This window comes from Pelmatolapia mariae, linkage group LG3_W (assembly GCF_036321145.2).
Source record: "Pelmatolapia mariae isolate MD_Pm_ZW linkage group LG3_W, Pm_UMD_F_2, whole genome shotgun sequence".
In the NCBI taxonomy this organism is placed as follows: Eukaryota; Metazoa; Chordata; class Actinopteri; order Cichliformes; family Cichlidae; genus Pelmatolapia; species Pelmatolapia mariae.
In genome coordinates this window covers 29,625,148-29,642,804 of record NC_086229.1, presented here as the reverse complement: position 1 = coordinate 29,642,804, position 17,657 = coordinate 29,625,148, and the positions used below count along the sequence as shown (strand labels likewise).

Below are 17,657 nucleotides of genomic sequence, written 5' to 3'. Positions count from 1 at the left end.
CATCATATTGCTGTAATTGTTTATATGCTTTATATATTCTGAGGTAAGTTGATCTATAGTGTTACATCATATTCTATAAGGATGTTATGTGTTTGTATACTTTCTGCCCAGTTTGACCCATTTAGCAGAAGTCAGCCTGTTTAAGGCTCTGATATCTATTCTGTATGACTTAAAGCAGTTATGACATGGTCTGATTTTCTCACCCAATAAAGGAATATTTCATATATCAGTCTGATCTTCATTCTATCAGAAACAGTTATCACAGCTCGTACATTTTCCTTGTTACACATATATGTAAGCATTGAGCCAAATTTAGTAATGCCAACATATTAAAAGAACAATATTTGTCTCTTATGTATAATACATCTATATATACACAGTCAAAGATACTTGTCTTTGAGTGAAGATTTAAGGTGATAGGAAATATAAATAACTGCAACTTTAATCTTTGACCCAGAGTTCAAGCTCACTGCTGTAATATATATATATATATATATATATATATATATGTATATATATATATATACTGGCTACGGATACCGACTACGGAATGGAGCAGTTGTCAGCCACCTCCTGTTCATGGATGACATCAAGCTGTATGCCAAGAGTGAACGAGACATCGATTCACTGATACACACTACCAGGCTATACAGCAATGACATTGGAATGTCGTTCGGACTGGAGAAGTGTAGTCGGATGATAACAAAGAGAGGGAAGGTAGTCAGAACTGAGGGGATTGAACTACCAGAAGGCAACATTGCAGACATAGAGGACAGTTACAAGTACCTGGGGATCCCGCAGGTGAATGGGAACCATGAAGAGGCCGCTAGGAAAGCTGCAACCACCAAGTACCTCCAGAGGGTCAGGCAAGTCCTGAGGAGTCAGCTGAACGGTAAGAACAAGATCCGGGCCATCAACACCTACGCCCTGCCCGTGATCAGGTACCCTGCTGGGGTAATAGGCTGGCCAAAGGAGGAGATAGAAGCCACTGACATAAAGACAAGAAAGCTCCTTACCATACATGGAGGGTTTCACCCCAAGTCCAGCTAAGCGGAATGAAGGGGGCCGGGGACTGGTGAGTGTCAGCACCACAGTCCAGGATGAGACAAGAAACATCCACGAATACATCATGAAGATGGCCTCAACTGACAGCGTGCTCAGTGAATACCTCAGGCAGCAGAAACCCAAGAAAGAGGAGGGAGACGAGGAACCATCATGGAAGGACAGGCCCCTGCACGGTATGTACCACCGGCAGATAGAGGAGGTGGCTGATATCCAGAAATCCTACCAGTGGCTGGACAAAGCTGGACTGAAAGACAGCACAGAGGCACTAATCATGGCAGCACGGGAACAAGCACTGAGCACAAGATCCATAGAGGCTGGGGTCTATCACACCAGGCAAGACCCCAGGTGCAGGCTGTGTAAAGATGCCCCAGAGACAATCCAGCACATAACAGCAGGGTGCAAGATGCTAGCAGGCAAGGCATACATGGAACGGCATAACCAAGTGGCCGGCATAGTGTACAGGAGTATAACCTGGAAGTCCCGAGGTCAAAATGGGAGATGCCCCCAAGGGTGATGGAGAATGACCGAGCTAAGATCCTGTGGGACTTCCAGATACAAACGGACAAAATGGTGGTGGCTAACCAACCGGACATAGTGGTGGCAGACAGACGGAAGAAGACGGCCGTAGTGATCGATGTAGCGGTTTTGAATGACAGCAATATCAGGAAGAAGGAACACGAGAAGCTGGAGAAATACCAAGGGCTCAGAGAAGAGCTCGAGAGGATGTGGAGGGTGAAGGTAACGGTGGTCCCCGTGGTAATCGGAGCACTAGGTGCGGTGAGTCCCAAGCTAGGCGAGTGGCTCCAGCAGATCCCGGGAATAACATCGGCGATCTCTGTCCAGAAGAGCGCAGTCCTGGGAACAGCTAAGATACTGCGCAGGACCCTCAAGCTCCCAGGCCTCTGGTAGAGGACCCAAGCTTGAAGGATAAACCGCCCGCAGGGGCGTGCTGGGTGTTTATATATATATATATATTACCATAATAATCTGACAATACATATAATATTGGCCATATTATATTTACATTACCACAGTGAGATGATTTTAGCCTCATGAACAACGTTAGCTGATTGTTATTTACTAACTAATCTTGAAATGACTGTTCAGTACAGAAATGAAGCCAAAAATCATGTTTTACAGTCCTGTGGTCTCAGCCTCAGATACTCAACTAATCAAAGTGATGTCATGACAAAAATGAATGACCAACAAAACATTTTTTCTCCTTCATTTCTGTCAAACAATGCTGTATGACATGTTTCTCGCGGTTAGTCTCATGGTTGCTAGGCAACCTGAACAGCGCGACGAAGGCTAGACCGTCTCATTTCACAAGCCTCTCACTTCCGCACTTCTCGTACTTATAGTACGCACCGTCCGTAGTACGCGTAGTGCGCGTATTTCAAGCGTGCAGACCCTGAATTGGGACACAGTCACTGAGTACAGACCGGCTGATAAAGGGAGAGGCAGGAAGAGGCGGAGCAGAGACGAGAAGTTCAACGTCATTTTGCAGAAGTGAAAGTGTGAGAGAGCAGCAGCAGAGCTGCAGTCGAGTCCTGTTTGTCTCTAAAAGAAGATTCACTGGAGTCCATCAGGTTTCTCTCAGCAACAGTGGTGAGTGCAGCTGATCACACTTCCTGTTTCTACATAAATCTTCACTCTGTTCACTTCATGCTGACTCATCACAGTCACACTGGATCCATAGAAATCTGCTCATGTAACCACAGATCCACTGTAGGAACATCGAGCTGCTGCTTCAGTCTCACTCTGGCTCTGCTCAGGACTGTGGACTCAGGCTGTGCTCTGGACTTCAGACTGACTCCACACTTCCTGGTTATTCATCACTTCCTGTTCTGATGACTGTTTTTTCATCAGTTCCTGTTCCTATTAGATTGATTCTGGATCTGATTGATCATAAGGATTACAGATGTGAAAACACCTACATACATACATATATATATATATATATATATATATGTATATATATATATATGTACATAGCAACAGTGTGCTATGCTGGCGTTTGGCCTGACAGAAATGATTAGAAGAAGAAGAAGTGACACCATGCTACTATCTAGCTAACACTAGCTAACACACGCAAGCATGGACGAGGGTAGACTTTTGGGTGGAAAGTTTCTCTTTAAGAAGTTGCCTGATGGCTTGTTGGACAAAACGAGAGTAAGATGCACAATTTGCAAAGCTGAAATCAAGTACCACAGAAGCAGTTCATCACTGGCGTATCACCTGAGAGCAAAACACCCAACTGAATCCACCTCTACTGGACCTCGCCAGTCTACGCTTCAGGAGTATGGTGCTCGTAGACGAATAACAAAAAATGTGAGAGAAAAATTAACCAATTCTTTGGTTGTTTGGATAGCTAAAAACTGCTGACCAGTTAGCATGGTAGAAGATGATGGACTGAGAGAAGTCATTCGCGCTGCATCAGGAGATGAGTGTTACAATCTGCCCTCGAGAGGAACCATTGTGTCGAGACTGCACACTTTGGGGACCAGAGGGCTCAGCAGCTTGTGCAAGTAAGGAACGTCGCTCTCACCGGAGACCACTGGACTTCGGTGAACAACGATAATTACTTGGGGGTCATGGCGCATTTTATTGATAACGACTGGACTATGCAATCGTTTGCACTAACAGTGAGTAAAACTGAAGAGAGACACTATGCTGAGGCGTGTGCTGACCATTTTCTGAATGTTGCAAACGAATGGGAAATCAAGGACAAGGTAACCACGCTTGGCACCGACAGTGCTCGTAACATGGTTGCAGCCGCCAGACTACTTCCATTTGAACACATGCCCTGCATGGCCCACATTCTGCAGAGTGTGATCACAGTTTCTCTTAATGACAACGCATTTGAAAGGGCTCTGGCCAAATGTCGCAAGATTGTTGGACATTTTAAGCATAGTCCAGCAAACGCTCAGGAATTAAAGGCACAGCAAGCTGCACATGGACATCAAACAGAACCGCTTGTTCAGGACGTTCCAACAAGATGGAACTCCACCCTAGAGATGATCAAGCGGATCCAGAGAAACAAATCTGTGCTCACCACCATCCTGACTCAACAAAACAGCAAGGTGACCATGCTGACTGACCAGGGGCTTGACAGACTGCAGAAGCTGGAGGAACTACTTGAACCTTGCAGGTAAATCATTCTGTTTCTCATGATTGTGTGTCTATCTTTGTGTTCTAGCTTTGTTTTCAAGTATGTTCTCCACCTCCACCTCTCTGTGTATTTTCATATGTGGTATTTATGTTTGTCTCTGTGTGATTAATAGAAAAATACAGACTTGATCTTTCTATTACAGATATGTTACCGAACTGCTGGGGGGAGAGCGCTATGTCTCCTGTTCCATGGTGTTGCCAGCCTTGCGTCATTTGTTCTGGGTCATGGAGCCCTTGGATGATGACCCAGTCTACGCTGTGAAGTTTAAGATGGTTTTTACCACAGACCTAGCTCAGCGGAGGGCCAGCAGCAATCTCACATGGCTGAAGATCGCTACTGCCCTTGATCCCAGGTTTAAAGACCTTAAATGCCTTTCCAAAGATGAAAGAAGAGAGGTGTGGGCATCAGTACATGACCTTCTGATGGCAGAGACGGATGCACACCAACCATCTGCTCAGACAACAGAGGAACCCTCACCAAAGAAGAGCAAGATGTCCATCTCCTTGCTGGGTTCTCCTGATTCAGATACAGAGGAAGAGGAAGATGCTATAGACTGCTGTCTGAATCTGTACAAAGCAGAGCCCAAAATTGACACAGGAGAGTGTCCACTACAGTGGTGGTTAAAGAGAGAAGGAGCACATGCCAGGCTGGCACCTATTGCACGCAAGTACCTGTCAACCCCTGCAACCACAGTGCCCTGTGAGAGATTATTCTCACTCTCAGGTCACATCATTCAAAAGAAGCGTGCTTCTTTGTCATCAGACAATGTAAACAGAATAGTCTGCCTCAGTAACTGGCTGAGTGCACAGAAGGACTGAGCCAGATTGCTCCTTTGAAGTGAAAAATGTTCAACATTCCAGATTTTCAGCTGTGTCTTTTTGTGTTTTAAATACTGAGTTTTGTGCACCCTTTATTGTTATGATATTCACTTTAACCTGTAGGCCTGGGTTCGGTCACTGTTGATGGCCTTAAAGGTGTTTTGTAAGTTTTCACTGTGTTAAAGATTGATGAAAACTATTAAAATTCTCTTTGAATTTCAGCATACATTCTTTGTGTTTATTCTGCATTTACTTCATTGTGTTGCATAAATGTCTGTTACAATCTTAAAATATAAAGTTGAAAAAATGTAATTGGAGCCAGGCTATTAATCAAATAATTGCGATTAATCGCAATTAATAACAGAAAATTGTGAGATTGGTTAGTTAATTTTTTTTAATCTATTGACAGCACTAATATATATATATATATATATATATATATATATACATATATATACACATATATATATATATATATATATACACATATATATATATATATATATATATATATATATATATATATATATATATATTTATATATACACATATATACATATATATATATATATATATATATGTGTATATATATATATATATATATATATATGTATATATGTGTATGTATAAATATATATATATATATATACACATATATATATATATATATATATATATATATATTTATATATACACATATATACATATATATATATATATATATATATATATATATATACATATATATATTTATACATACACATATATACATATATATATATATATATATATATACACATATACATATATATATATATATATATATATATATATGTATATATATATGTATATAAAGCCTTTGATACTGTAAACCAGCAGATTTTGGTCAGTACTTCAAAAAGTCATTCAGACATTTACAAAGAGAGATTATCTGACTTAGTGTATCCTGTAAGAGTCACAGATGTTCCTGAATCATTCAGAAAACAGTCGATGCTGCACTTTATAACTTTGTGTGGAAAAATAAATCTCATTATTTAAACAGGTCAAAGGAGTTTGCAAAGAAAAAAGCGTCTGGACTTCTTTAAGTTGCTTGAAGACGTTTCACCTCTCATCCGAGAAGCTTCTTCAGTTCTAAGGTCAAATGGCCGAGAGTCCCAGATTTAAACCCAGTGGGAGTATCCCCCCAAGGAGGGACAAAGGACCCCCTGGTGATCCTCTAATCACATGCGCCAAGGTGTGAAAGCGGGTGTGGGACCTAATCAGCCAGGGTTTCGGGTGAGCCCATTGTGAAACCTGGTCCCACCTTGTCATGTGAATTCCTGAGGTCAGATGGCCCAGGATGTGAGTGGGCGTTAAGGCGTCTGGGGAGGGAACTCAAAACTGGATTATAGATGGCAGACAGTTGGTGTCGTAAACCACCCATCACTCCCATCACCCTCTGGAACACAAACTTGGAGTAATTAGGACCCTACACCACCGGGCAGAACATGTTCCCTCTAAGCCTGAGGGAAAAAAGAAGGAACACACACATGTAAAGGAAGCACTGAAAACATGTGGTTATCCTAACTGGGCATTCATAAAGTCAGCAAAGAGCCACAGAAAAGAAGATCAGACACCAGCGAGGGAGGATAAGAAAGACAGACGCAACAACGCTGTCATCCCCTATGTAGCCGGTGTATCAGAGAAACTCAGGAGAGTTTTCTCCAAGCACGACATCCCAGTGTACTTCAGACCCAGCAACACACTCAGACAGAAACTGGTTCACCCGAAAGACAAAACTCCTAAACACAGACTTAACAACGTGGTGTATGCTGTACAGTGCAGTGAGGAATGCCCAGACCTCTACAACGGAGAGACCAAACAGCCACTTCACAAGCGCATGGCACAACATAGAAGAGCCACCTCCACAGGACAAGACTCAGCAGTCCACCTGCATCTTAAGGATAAAGGTCACTCTTTCGAGGATGCCAATGTTCACATATTGGACAGAGAGGACAGATGGTTTGAAAGAGGAGTGAAAGAGGCCATCTATGTCCACTGTGAGCGACCATCTTTGAACAGAGGCGGTGGTTTACGACACCAACTGTCTGCATCTATAATCCAGTTTTGAGATCCTTCCCAGACGCCTTAACGCCCACTCACATCCTGGGCCATCTGACCTCAGGAATTCACATGACAAGGTGGGACCAGGTTTCACAATGGGCTCACCCGAAACCCTGGCTGATTAGGTACCACACCCGCTTTCACACCTTGGCGCATGTGATTAGAGGATCACCAGGGGGTCCTTTGTCCCTCCTTGGGGGGATACTCCCACTGGGTTTAAATCTGGGACTCTCGGCCATTTGACCTTAGAACTGAAGAAGCTTCTCGGATGAGAGGTGAAACGTCTTCAAGCAACTTAAAGAAGTCCAGACGCTTTTCTTTGCAAACTCCTTTGACTACGATGACCTGGATGACTGAGAACCTTCACAGACATTATTTAAACAGATGTGTTTAAATCATCCTGATAATCGAGGCTTTAAATATGTCAGAGTTCACACATCAGCTGTGATATTCAAGCTGAACTGGATCAAACATGTCATCAGACACAAACATAGATGATGGTGTTTAATCCCAAAGCTTATTTAAACAAACTGGAGGACAGAATTCCTCCTTAAATGTGATTTTGATCAACAAAATTCACTGATCTCATTTTCACACACAGGCTTCATCATGGTGGCTTCTTCTCTACTAACATAAATCTTTGATTTGGACAAACAAATATATGAAATACAAAAATAAATCAATGTTTTCTGAGGATCCAGAATAATTGAATGATGTATCCCAGCGAGTGACTGGAAAAGTTCATCTTCTTCCATATCCTGAGTCTGTGAGGAGCTGTGATGTTCCAGTATCTGTGAGAGAAAACAGGACAGTTTTTAATGACGCACAAATGGACCAAATATACAGACACCACTGAATAAACATGTTCTCATAAATGCCATTAATATACTGGATCAAACAGTTAATAACACATTTCTGAGGTTTATGATTCATTGTCCTCCTCACTGTCACTTCTATTGGAACAGTCACTGTTTAATATTAATGGCTCGTTGATCTGGACTTACAATAAGAAGTATTTAGTCACCAACAAGGTCGAAGTTTACTTCACAGTAATTGATGGAATATATCCAACAAACTGATTTATTCAAGTATACAAATGATCTGGATGAATCTTGGACCTTCTGTAAAACAGTCAGAGAAACAATTTCACATCTTTTTAACGACTGTATTTATCTTCATCCCCAAACATTATTCTGTTCATCTGGACGCTGCACTGTACAGCAGACACGACGATGTTAAGTTTGTGTTTGGGATGAACCAGTTTGTGTCTGAGTGTGTTGCTGGGTCTCCACCAGTTACTCTGAGAACTGAAGAAGCTTCTCTGATGAAACGTCTTCAAGAAACTTGAAGTCCAGACGCTTTTCTTTCCAAGCTCCTCAGACTACTGACGCTTGTTTCTCTCTTTTTAAAAATGAAATTTTAAGTGAATTTTGAATCAAATGTTTCTTTTCTTTCTCCCTCAGAGTGCAGACATGTCTGCTGCCAGCAATCTGCGATCTGAAGATCAGTTTCTGTGCTCCATCTGTCTGGATGTGTTCACTGATCCAGTCTCTACATCATGTGGACACAACTTCTGCAAAACCTGCATCAGTCAGCACTGGGACACTGATGGCAGACAGAAGTGTCCTATGTGTAACAGAGTGTTCAAGAGACGACCTGAACTAGACATCAACACTTTGTTCTCTGAGATGGTTGCTCAGTTCAGACGTGAAGCTCAGCAGAAAGCCAGCAGCAGCAGCTCAGAGCAACAAGCTGCCAAACCAGGAGAAGTTCCCTGTGACGTCTGCACTGGAACCAGACTGAAGGCCCTGAAGTCCTGCCTGGTGTGTCAGACCTCCTACTGTCAGACTCACCTGGAGCCTCATCTGACAGTGAAACGTCTGAAAAGACATCAGCTGATTGATGCTGTGGAGAACCTGGAAGACAGGATGTGTATGAAGCACAATAAACCTCTAGAGCTGTTCTGTAAGACCGACCAGACATGTGTCTGCGTGCTCTGCTCTGTTTTAGACCACAAGAACCACGAGTTTGTTCCTCTGAGAGAAGAATATGAAGGAAAGAAGGCAGAGCTGGAGAAGACAGAGGCTGAGATTCAGCAGATGATCCTGAAGAGACGACTGAAGATTCAGGAGATCACAGAGTCGGTGAAGATGAGTAAAGATGCTGCAGACAGACAGAAAGCAGAAGGTGTTCAGGTCTTCACTGCTCTGATGGAGTCTGTTGAGAGACGCCTGAAGGAGCTCATGAAGGAGATCGAAGACAAACAGGAAACTACAGAGAAACAGGCTGAAGGTCTCATCAAAGATCTGGAACAGGAAATCTCTGAGCTGATGGAGAGAAGCTCTGAGGTGGAGCAGCTCTCACGCTCTGAAGACCACCTCCACCTCCTCCAAAGCTTCTCCTCCCTGAAAGCTGCTCCACCCAGCAAGGACTGGACAGAGGTCAGAGTTCATCTACCATCATATGAGGGGACTGTGGGGAGAGCTGTGGCTCAGCTGGAGGAGACAGTCTGGAAACCCATGAAGAAGAAGCTGTTTGAGGCTGAGCTGCAGAGGGTGCAGCAGCATGAGGTGGATGTGACTCTGGATCCTGATACAGCAAATCCCTGGCTCATCCTGTCTGATGATGGAAAACAAGTGTACTGTGGTGATGTGAGGAAGAAACTTCCAAACAACCCAGAGAGATTTTCTCTGTGTGTTAATGTTTTAGGAGAGCAGAGTTTCTCTTCAGGCAGATTTTACTTTGAGGTTCAGGTTAAAGGAAAGACTGACTGGGATTTAGGAGTGGCCACAGAGTCGATCAACAGGAAGGGAAAAATCACACTGAGTCCTCAGGATGGTTTCTGGACTGTGTGGCTGAGAAATGGAAATGAGTACATAGCTTGTGATTCCCCTCCAGTCCCCCTCTGTCTTCATCCTGGTCCTGAGAAGGTGGGGGTGTTTGTGGATTATGAGGAGGGTCTGGTCTCCTTTTATGATGTAGGTGCTGCAGCTCTGATCTACTCCTTTACTGGCTGCTCCTTCACTCACAGACTCCACCCATACTTCAGTCCATGTTTTAATTATGGTGGTAAAAACTCTGCACCTCTGATCATCTGTCCTGTCAATCAAACTGAGTCGATCAACGACTGATTTTATTTGATGAATGATTGATTTTTCTTGAAGGGACCAAATGAACATATTGAGTGTAAATCCTCTACAGTCTCCATGTTTCTATAGAATCTGATCATCAGGACTCTGATTCACACTTTGATTCTCATGGAGTTTGATTTGAACAGAAGAAAAGTTGAATCAGGAAATGTTCCCACTGATGGAGACTCGAGCTGAAGAGCAAATATCAGAGAATAAATGTCCAAAAGCTTCATTTACAATAAAGTTTGTTCAATGCTTTGAGTGAATCCAGACTCATGTGTGGCTGTTATACGGAGCATCAGAGTCCAGCTGAGTTATGTTGGATACAAACTGCTTATTTTGGCTCTGTGAGGATTTTTGTTCACTGAAAACTGATAAGACGGATAATATTCAAAGAACTCTGTAGAGATTCATGCATCCATGTTCTCCACCTGCCGGCGTGGAGGAGAAAGGTGGAGCACAGACTGCTGCATCCTTCCAGTCACATCATTTTGATGATTATATTTCCATGTTGTGATGATTTGGGTTAAAGAGAAACAGAGTTGAACGGCTGCAGTCACAGCATGAAGAAGATGCTGAAGCTGAGCTGTCAGTGAACATGTTTCACTGTGATTTGATTTGAAGAATATAAAGTGTGTGTGGCTGCTGACAGCTGCAGTCTCTGTGAGTCTGCATGTTCAACACACACACAACTTTCCCCCTGAGGCAACGATCCAGCAACAACACAAAGAACAGCTGCATCACACAAAATAATAAATAAATAAAAGCTGCACAGCTGTTTGTGCAGCCTGACACATCAACAACCGTCTGCTATGGAAACACCACACAGACAAAGAGTCATAAAGTCTGTGGAGAGGATTACGGGAACAAAACTTGCCTCCATGGACCTTCTGCACACACTATCAGACAGCTTCCCCTGCACAGGAGTCTTGAGCTGGTTCTCCTCATGTTTCTCTTTGTTTCTGATGTTACACAGTCACAGGTTGTGTGTGTTTATATTTCACTGATCAGTCAGGTCAGCCTGTCAGCACACCAGCTGTTTCAGCACTTTAGCTCACTTTACTGCAGAGATGCTGTAGAGAGTGAAACACTTCACACACACAGATTAAATAACAGCAGTCACATTTATATGTGTGTGTTATGATGATAACCTTATAATTGTTGCCTCATATTGAATAACTCCACTGTAGCACTGAGTCATAGATCTGAGCTGTAAATGTTTGCAGGTGTGAAGCAGCTAAACAAGCTGTGAAGGTCACAATCAATAAATAAACTGCAGACATCAGTGTTTCATATTTATCATATTTAAAATAAATGAATAAGATGAAAAGAAGGAAATAATTAACTTGCTAGGCTCCTTAATACTGTTAAAATATGTATATGGAAATATTAAAAACAATTGTGGATGATTTTTCAGCTCAAAGAGTATAAAAAAATAATATCATAATCAGTGTGTTATGAGGAACAGCTGCAGTTTGCCTGTGTCACCAGCAGGGGGCGCCGCAGGTTAGATTCGTTCTCTGGCGTTTTATGTTCCGTGATCGATGATTTATTAAAGTTATTAATCATCAAAATTAGCTGCAGCTGTGAGTCCATCATAAATGATTCAGAGTGAGGTTAACAGGAACACCTGATGATGTCACACAGACCACCGCACGCTCACCTGATTTAGACGTAAGTTTGTGGTATCTAACATCAATGTTTGGTTTGCAGTACGTCCCCTTCTGAGCCCTCATACTAGCCAGCCTTGCAGGAATATTGTTCCAGGTCTCTGCGGTCTTCACTCCAAAGTCAGTGAATCCAACAAACTTCCCCACATTGCTGTCAAACCTGATGATCTCTATCATGTTGTAATAGTAAGAGTCGGTGAACTGGATGTCCTTCAGCTCAGTGGAGTTAAAGTCACAGCGAGACAGTCTGTAAGTCATGAATCCATCTGAGAACAAACAGAACATCAGACTGAGGGCGAATCATGGCATTGATCAGTGTATTAATGATCACTGGTGAGCGGATTGATGGTACCTGCTGTGCTGAGGCTGATGAAGAGGAGGCAGAGGAAGGATGAAGCCATGTTTCCAAGTTCTCATGTTAGATTCATTTCTATAAACACTCATTGATTTTTCTTTCAGCTGCTTTTATCAGCAGAGTCTTCATCAGGATTTAGTTTGACATCTTTGTGTTTGCAAAGACAAATTCAGACATCATTAATGTTCATTCTGTTCGAGCTCAAAGTCTGACTCAACACACACACACAGAATCTGTCATTAAACTTTATTGATATATGAAAATCTGAAACACGGTTTGATAAACAAAAACACATTATAGCAGTTTATGAACACACTGAGGTCACATCAAACTGATCTCAGTCTCATCTTTACTTTTGTGGCAGGAACAGAGTCCAGGTAAAATCTGCTGGTGGTGCGAGAGCAGCTGAAAATAGCTTTGCTTTAAATTCCAGAGTTAAACTTTATTGACACTAACGACTGACGGCACAGTTCATACAGATGTTTCATTATTAAGCACGTCAGGTGAGGCAGGTAAACCAGACAGAACAAAGGATCTGATGCTCATTACAGGCGAACTCTGCACACTCACCTACAGCACAGTCACACTGATTAGGAGCTCGTCATAGAATGACATCATCACCGTGAGCCAATCACAGACACAAACACAGAGAGAAACATGAAGCTCCACATCTGGAGACACAAACACACAGAGAGAAACATGAACCTCCACATCTGGAGACACAAACACACAGAGAGAAACATGAAGCTCCACATCTGGAGACACAAACACAGACAGAAACATGAAGCTCCACATCTGGAGACACAAACACACAGACAGAAACATGAACCTCCACATCTGGAGACACAAACACACAGAGAGAAACATGAACCTCCACATCTGGAGACACAAACACAGAGAGAAACATGAAGCTCCACATCTGGAGACACAAACACACAGACAGAAACATGAAGCTCCACATCTGGAGACACAAACACACAGACAGAAACATGAACCTCCACATCTGGAGACACAAACACACAGACAGAAACATGAACCTCCACATCTGGAGACACAAACACAGACAGAAACATGAACCTCCACATCTGGAGACACAAACACACAGAGAGAAACATGAACCTCCACATCTGGAGACACAAACACAGAGAGAAACATGAACCTCCACATCTGGAGACACAAACACACAGACAGAAACATGAACCTCCACATCTGGAGACACAAACACAGAGAGAAACATGAAGCTCCACATCTGGAGACACAAACACACAGAGAGAAACATGAACCTCCACATCTGGAGACACAAACACACAGAGAGAAACATGAACCTCCACATCTGGAGACACAAACACACAGACAGAAACATGAAGCTCCACATCTGGAGACACAAACACACAGAGAGAAACATGAACCTCCACATCTGGAGACACAAACACACAGACAGAAACATGAACCTCCACATCTGGAGACACAAACACACAGACAGAAACATGAAGCTCCACATCTGGAGACACAAACACACAGAGAGAAACATGAACCTCCACATCTGGAGACACAAACACACAGAGAGAAACATGAAGCTCCACATCTGGAGACACAAACACAGAGAGAAACATGAACCTCCACATCTGGAGACACAAACACAGAGAGAAACATGAACCTCCACATCTGGAGACACAAACACAGAGAGAAACATGAACCTCCACCTCTGGAGACACAAACACACAGAGAGAAACATGAACCTCCACATCTGGAGACACAAACACAGAGAGAAACATGAACCTCCACCTCTGGAGACACAAACACACAGAGAGAAACATAAACCTCCACCTCTGGAGGCACAAACACAGACAGAAACATGAACCTCCACATCTGGAGACACAAACACACAGAGAGAAACATGAACCTCCCCATCTGGAGACACAAACACACAGACAGAAACATGAACCTCCACATCTGGAGACACAAACACACAGAGAGAAACAACAAGCTCCACATCTGGAGACACAAACACACAGACAGAAACATGAAGCTCCACATCTGGAGACACAAACACAGACAGAAACATGAAGCTCCACATCTGGAGACACAAACACAGACAGAAACATGAACCTCCACATCTGGAGACACAAACACACAGAGAGAAACATGAAGCTCCACATCTGGAGGCAAACAGGACACACAGGATGACATGTATGCCTATGTAACTATATACACTCTACATCTATCTGCACTGAACATGTGTGCTGTAACTTTCACGTAGACTCTTAAACATGTTTTTAATCATCCTGGGTTATTAAGTGACACCAAGAAAAGAAGCAAAATCTGGAACCATTTTGATGTTGTTGAAACACAAAGGCAGAGTGTAGAGGATATCATATAGAGCCGGCTCCACAAACAACCTGCACAGGCTCCTGAGACCTGTGTGGTGGATTTTTGTGTGATATGTATAACTATGTAACTATATACACTATATATCTATCTGCACTGAACATATATACTCTAATTTTCACTGTAACTTTCATGTAGAGTCTTAAGCACAAGACATTTTGTTTCACCAAGGTTTATTAAGGTTTTACAGTATCAGGGCAGTTAATGCTGCTGAGAGTTCTCCTGTATAACTCACTCTCCAGCTCCGGTAACTAACCTTCCCTAATACACACTCAACGTCTTTCATGCAGCACAACCAAAACAGTAACATTGTAACAGAGATCCTGAACACATCACGATAAAATACCACACACACACACTTTGAACCTACACTGAAGTGTTTTAAGAACCTATGTAGTTATAAGATTATATATTAATAATTAGGATTAATGTGTGACCTTTGACCATGTTGTGACCTATTGTCAGAAGGCAAAGCAAAGGGTTAACCGAAGGGTGTCCCTTTGGGCAGGGCCCTCAGCCAGAGCCCTGCCCGTACCCTCGCCTGTACCTGACCCCTGCAGCTGTGTTTGGGCGCGTGGGAAAGTTACCCAGCAGCAGTGGGCGGGGATACTGGTCCCTATATATTAGGGGACCAGAGGACACCCCCAGCACTTTTTCCCCTCTGCTGTTGCTCTCTGTCCGGCTCTGTGTTGCTCTGCTGTCTGTGCTTAAGGCTGTACACCCCGGGGTTTTGCTTTGCTTGCTTTCTGCTATGTAATTTTCTTGCTAAATGTCTGTATGTATTTTTCCTGCTGTTCATATGATTCAGTGTATTAAACTCTGTTCCAAGAATTCTACTCTTTTCCAGAGCATCTTTTTGAGTGTCTTGATTTTAATTGGATCTAAAAGGGTTGGATCTCCACATCATTGGTGGGAGAAGGTTATCAGGATGGCTTCAAAATTTGCGACCACAACTGTCCACCCATCAGTGCAATGGGAAGATCAAACAGTCAGTTGGGTGTGATATTAATGAAGGTGCCAGTGTGTCTGCAACTGTTGCTGCTGCTGCATCTACAGCAGCATGCAGTACACCACCACATCCACCTGAACCAGCCCAGAGCCCAAAGCAAAAAATATTTTAAATAGTTAAAATTTGAATTGTAAATAGACTATAAAATACAAAAAACAAGTTTTTTTTTTTTTACATTTTATGTGGAGTGAATAAATAAAAGCACATTTACATAATAAACATATAAAGAAAAAACCCAATTTTTACATTAGTCATTCATTTTATGCATAATTTCATATGGGTGTTGATAATAAATTAGTTAGAGCTACAAGAAAACAGAAGAGTCCCAAGAATGAGGTAACTAAGACGACTATGATGATGATGATGATGAGCACTCTGACATGACATGGAGGGAAAATACACAGACGACCTGACAAAGAGTGAATGAAACACACACTAAATACACACAGGAGGTGATCAGGGCAAGTGGAAACAACACATCTCCAAATATAATATAAGAAATTAAAATAGAGTCAAAAAGCTGGATCACAGCTCTTCCCAAACAAGTAGGAATGAAGGCAAAGTAGCTACACTTGAGCATTTTAGAGGGAAAAGAAACATTTAAATTCAAAGAACAAAAATATCTGTCTGGGAAAAGAAAAACAGAAATAACAGTTGTGTGATGCAGAACTGATCAAGTTATTGAATCACTAGAACAGCTGATTAACCTCCACATATGTGGACATCACATTTTAGGTTGTCTGGACCATTATAGACATTATACTGTCACTGTTCGATCAACATTTAAAACAAATGTCCTCATATGTGGATCTCATTTTTACTGCACAACAAAAGAAGCAAATTGCACTTTATATGTTTAAGGAATAAACTGAGAACGAGAAAGTAAGAGATGTAGGAAGTCACACACACACTGGAGAGAGTGATTAGACAGTTTGTGAAAGAGGAAACATGTAAGTGAGAGGAAAAGGAAGTTAAAAAGGAGAATTCAGAAACAAGAGAAAGAAAAGGGAGAGTAAGAAGAGGTCGAGCTCACAGGAAGAGAAAAAGTGGAGCAAATGAAAACAGTTACTTACTAACTGATGTTTGCACACACTCGCAATAACGACTCTCCTGACATGAAGGAAAACAGATAACTGCTCACAGATGAAGGAGCTCACCAACTGAAGGGTACAACACAGATCAGCAGGCCAAGAGCCTGTGGAGGAGAGCAACACCGGCAGTACGCAGGCCTGGGTCAGCGATGGGGCCTGCACAAAGGTGGAGTGGAGGAGTCAGGCGGAGGACGACGTCTAAGGGTCGGCAGGCGTAGGAGGGGAACAACTATCACCTAACTATCCATCACATCTGCAGTGGACCACATGAAGCAGCTGCATCAGTGATCCTCCCAACAAACTCCTAAGATTAAAGCCCAGAGCTCCAGCCCTGCTGTTACTGTATTTCATTACTCTGTATTTATATGTTTATGACAACAATGACAATAAAGTTCACTCCTAATCCTAAAAGAAGACAAATAACAGGAATTAGGCCACATGTAAGCATTAACAGGAGATCATTAAAGACATATTCATTATTAACACTCTTACATTAGAATATTATTGAAGGTTTAGTCAAAGTTTAATAGATAAAGGGTGCAGACACGACTCTTATTGACACTAACAAAATACACAGACTGGACCAGAACCCCAGTTACACCTGGGACAGATTGGTTTATATGGCTGTACTAACTTTATTTAAAGAGGGTAAGAAAATGGCCCCAATGAGCATCACATTATTGAAGGGATGAGACCTACACAGAGGGATTTACATAAACGTTACATCATTTAGGGATTATGTGTTGTGGTGCCGAATGGCTTGATGGTAAAAAGAGTTTCTGAGTCTTGTAGTCCGAGCAGACAGACTCCTGTAACGTCAGATGGTAACAAGGAGAACAGCTGATGTGCTGAGTG

General features: G+C 42.4%; 1 protein-coding gene across 1 annotated transcript; it reads left to right on the top strand.

The window, feature by feature from the left end:
* Window positions 1–2,575: 2,575 nt before the first annotated feature.
* Window positions 2,576–10,555, top strand: LOC134624369 (E3 ubiquitin-protein ligase TRIM21-like). The gene is made up of 2 exons (XM_063469351.1): window positions 2,576–2,673; window positions 8,622–10,555. Exon 2 carries the CDS (start codon window positions 8,631–8,633, stop codon window positions 10,287–10,289), a length of 1,659 nt encoding a protein of 552 aa, XP_063325421.1. The 5' UTR covers window positions 2,576–2,673; window positions 8,622–8,630; the 3' UTR covers window positions 10,290–10,555.
* The last annotated feature ends 7,102 nt before the right edge of the window (window positions 10,556–17,657 follow it).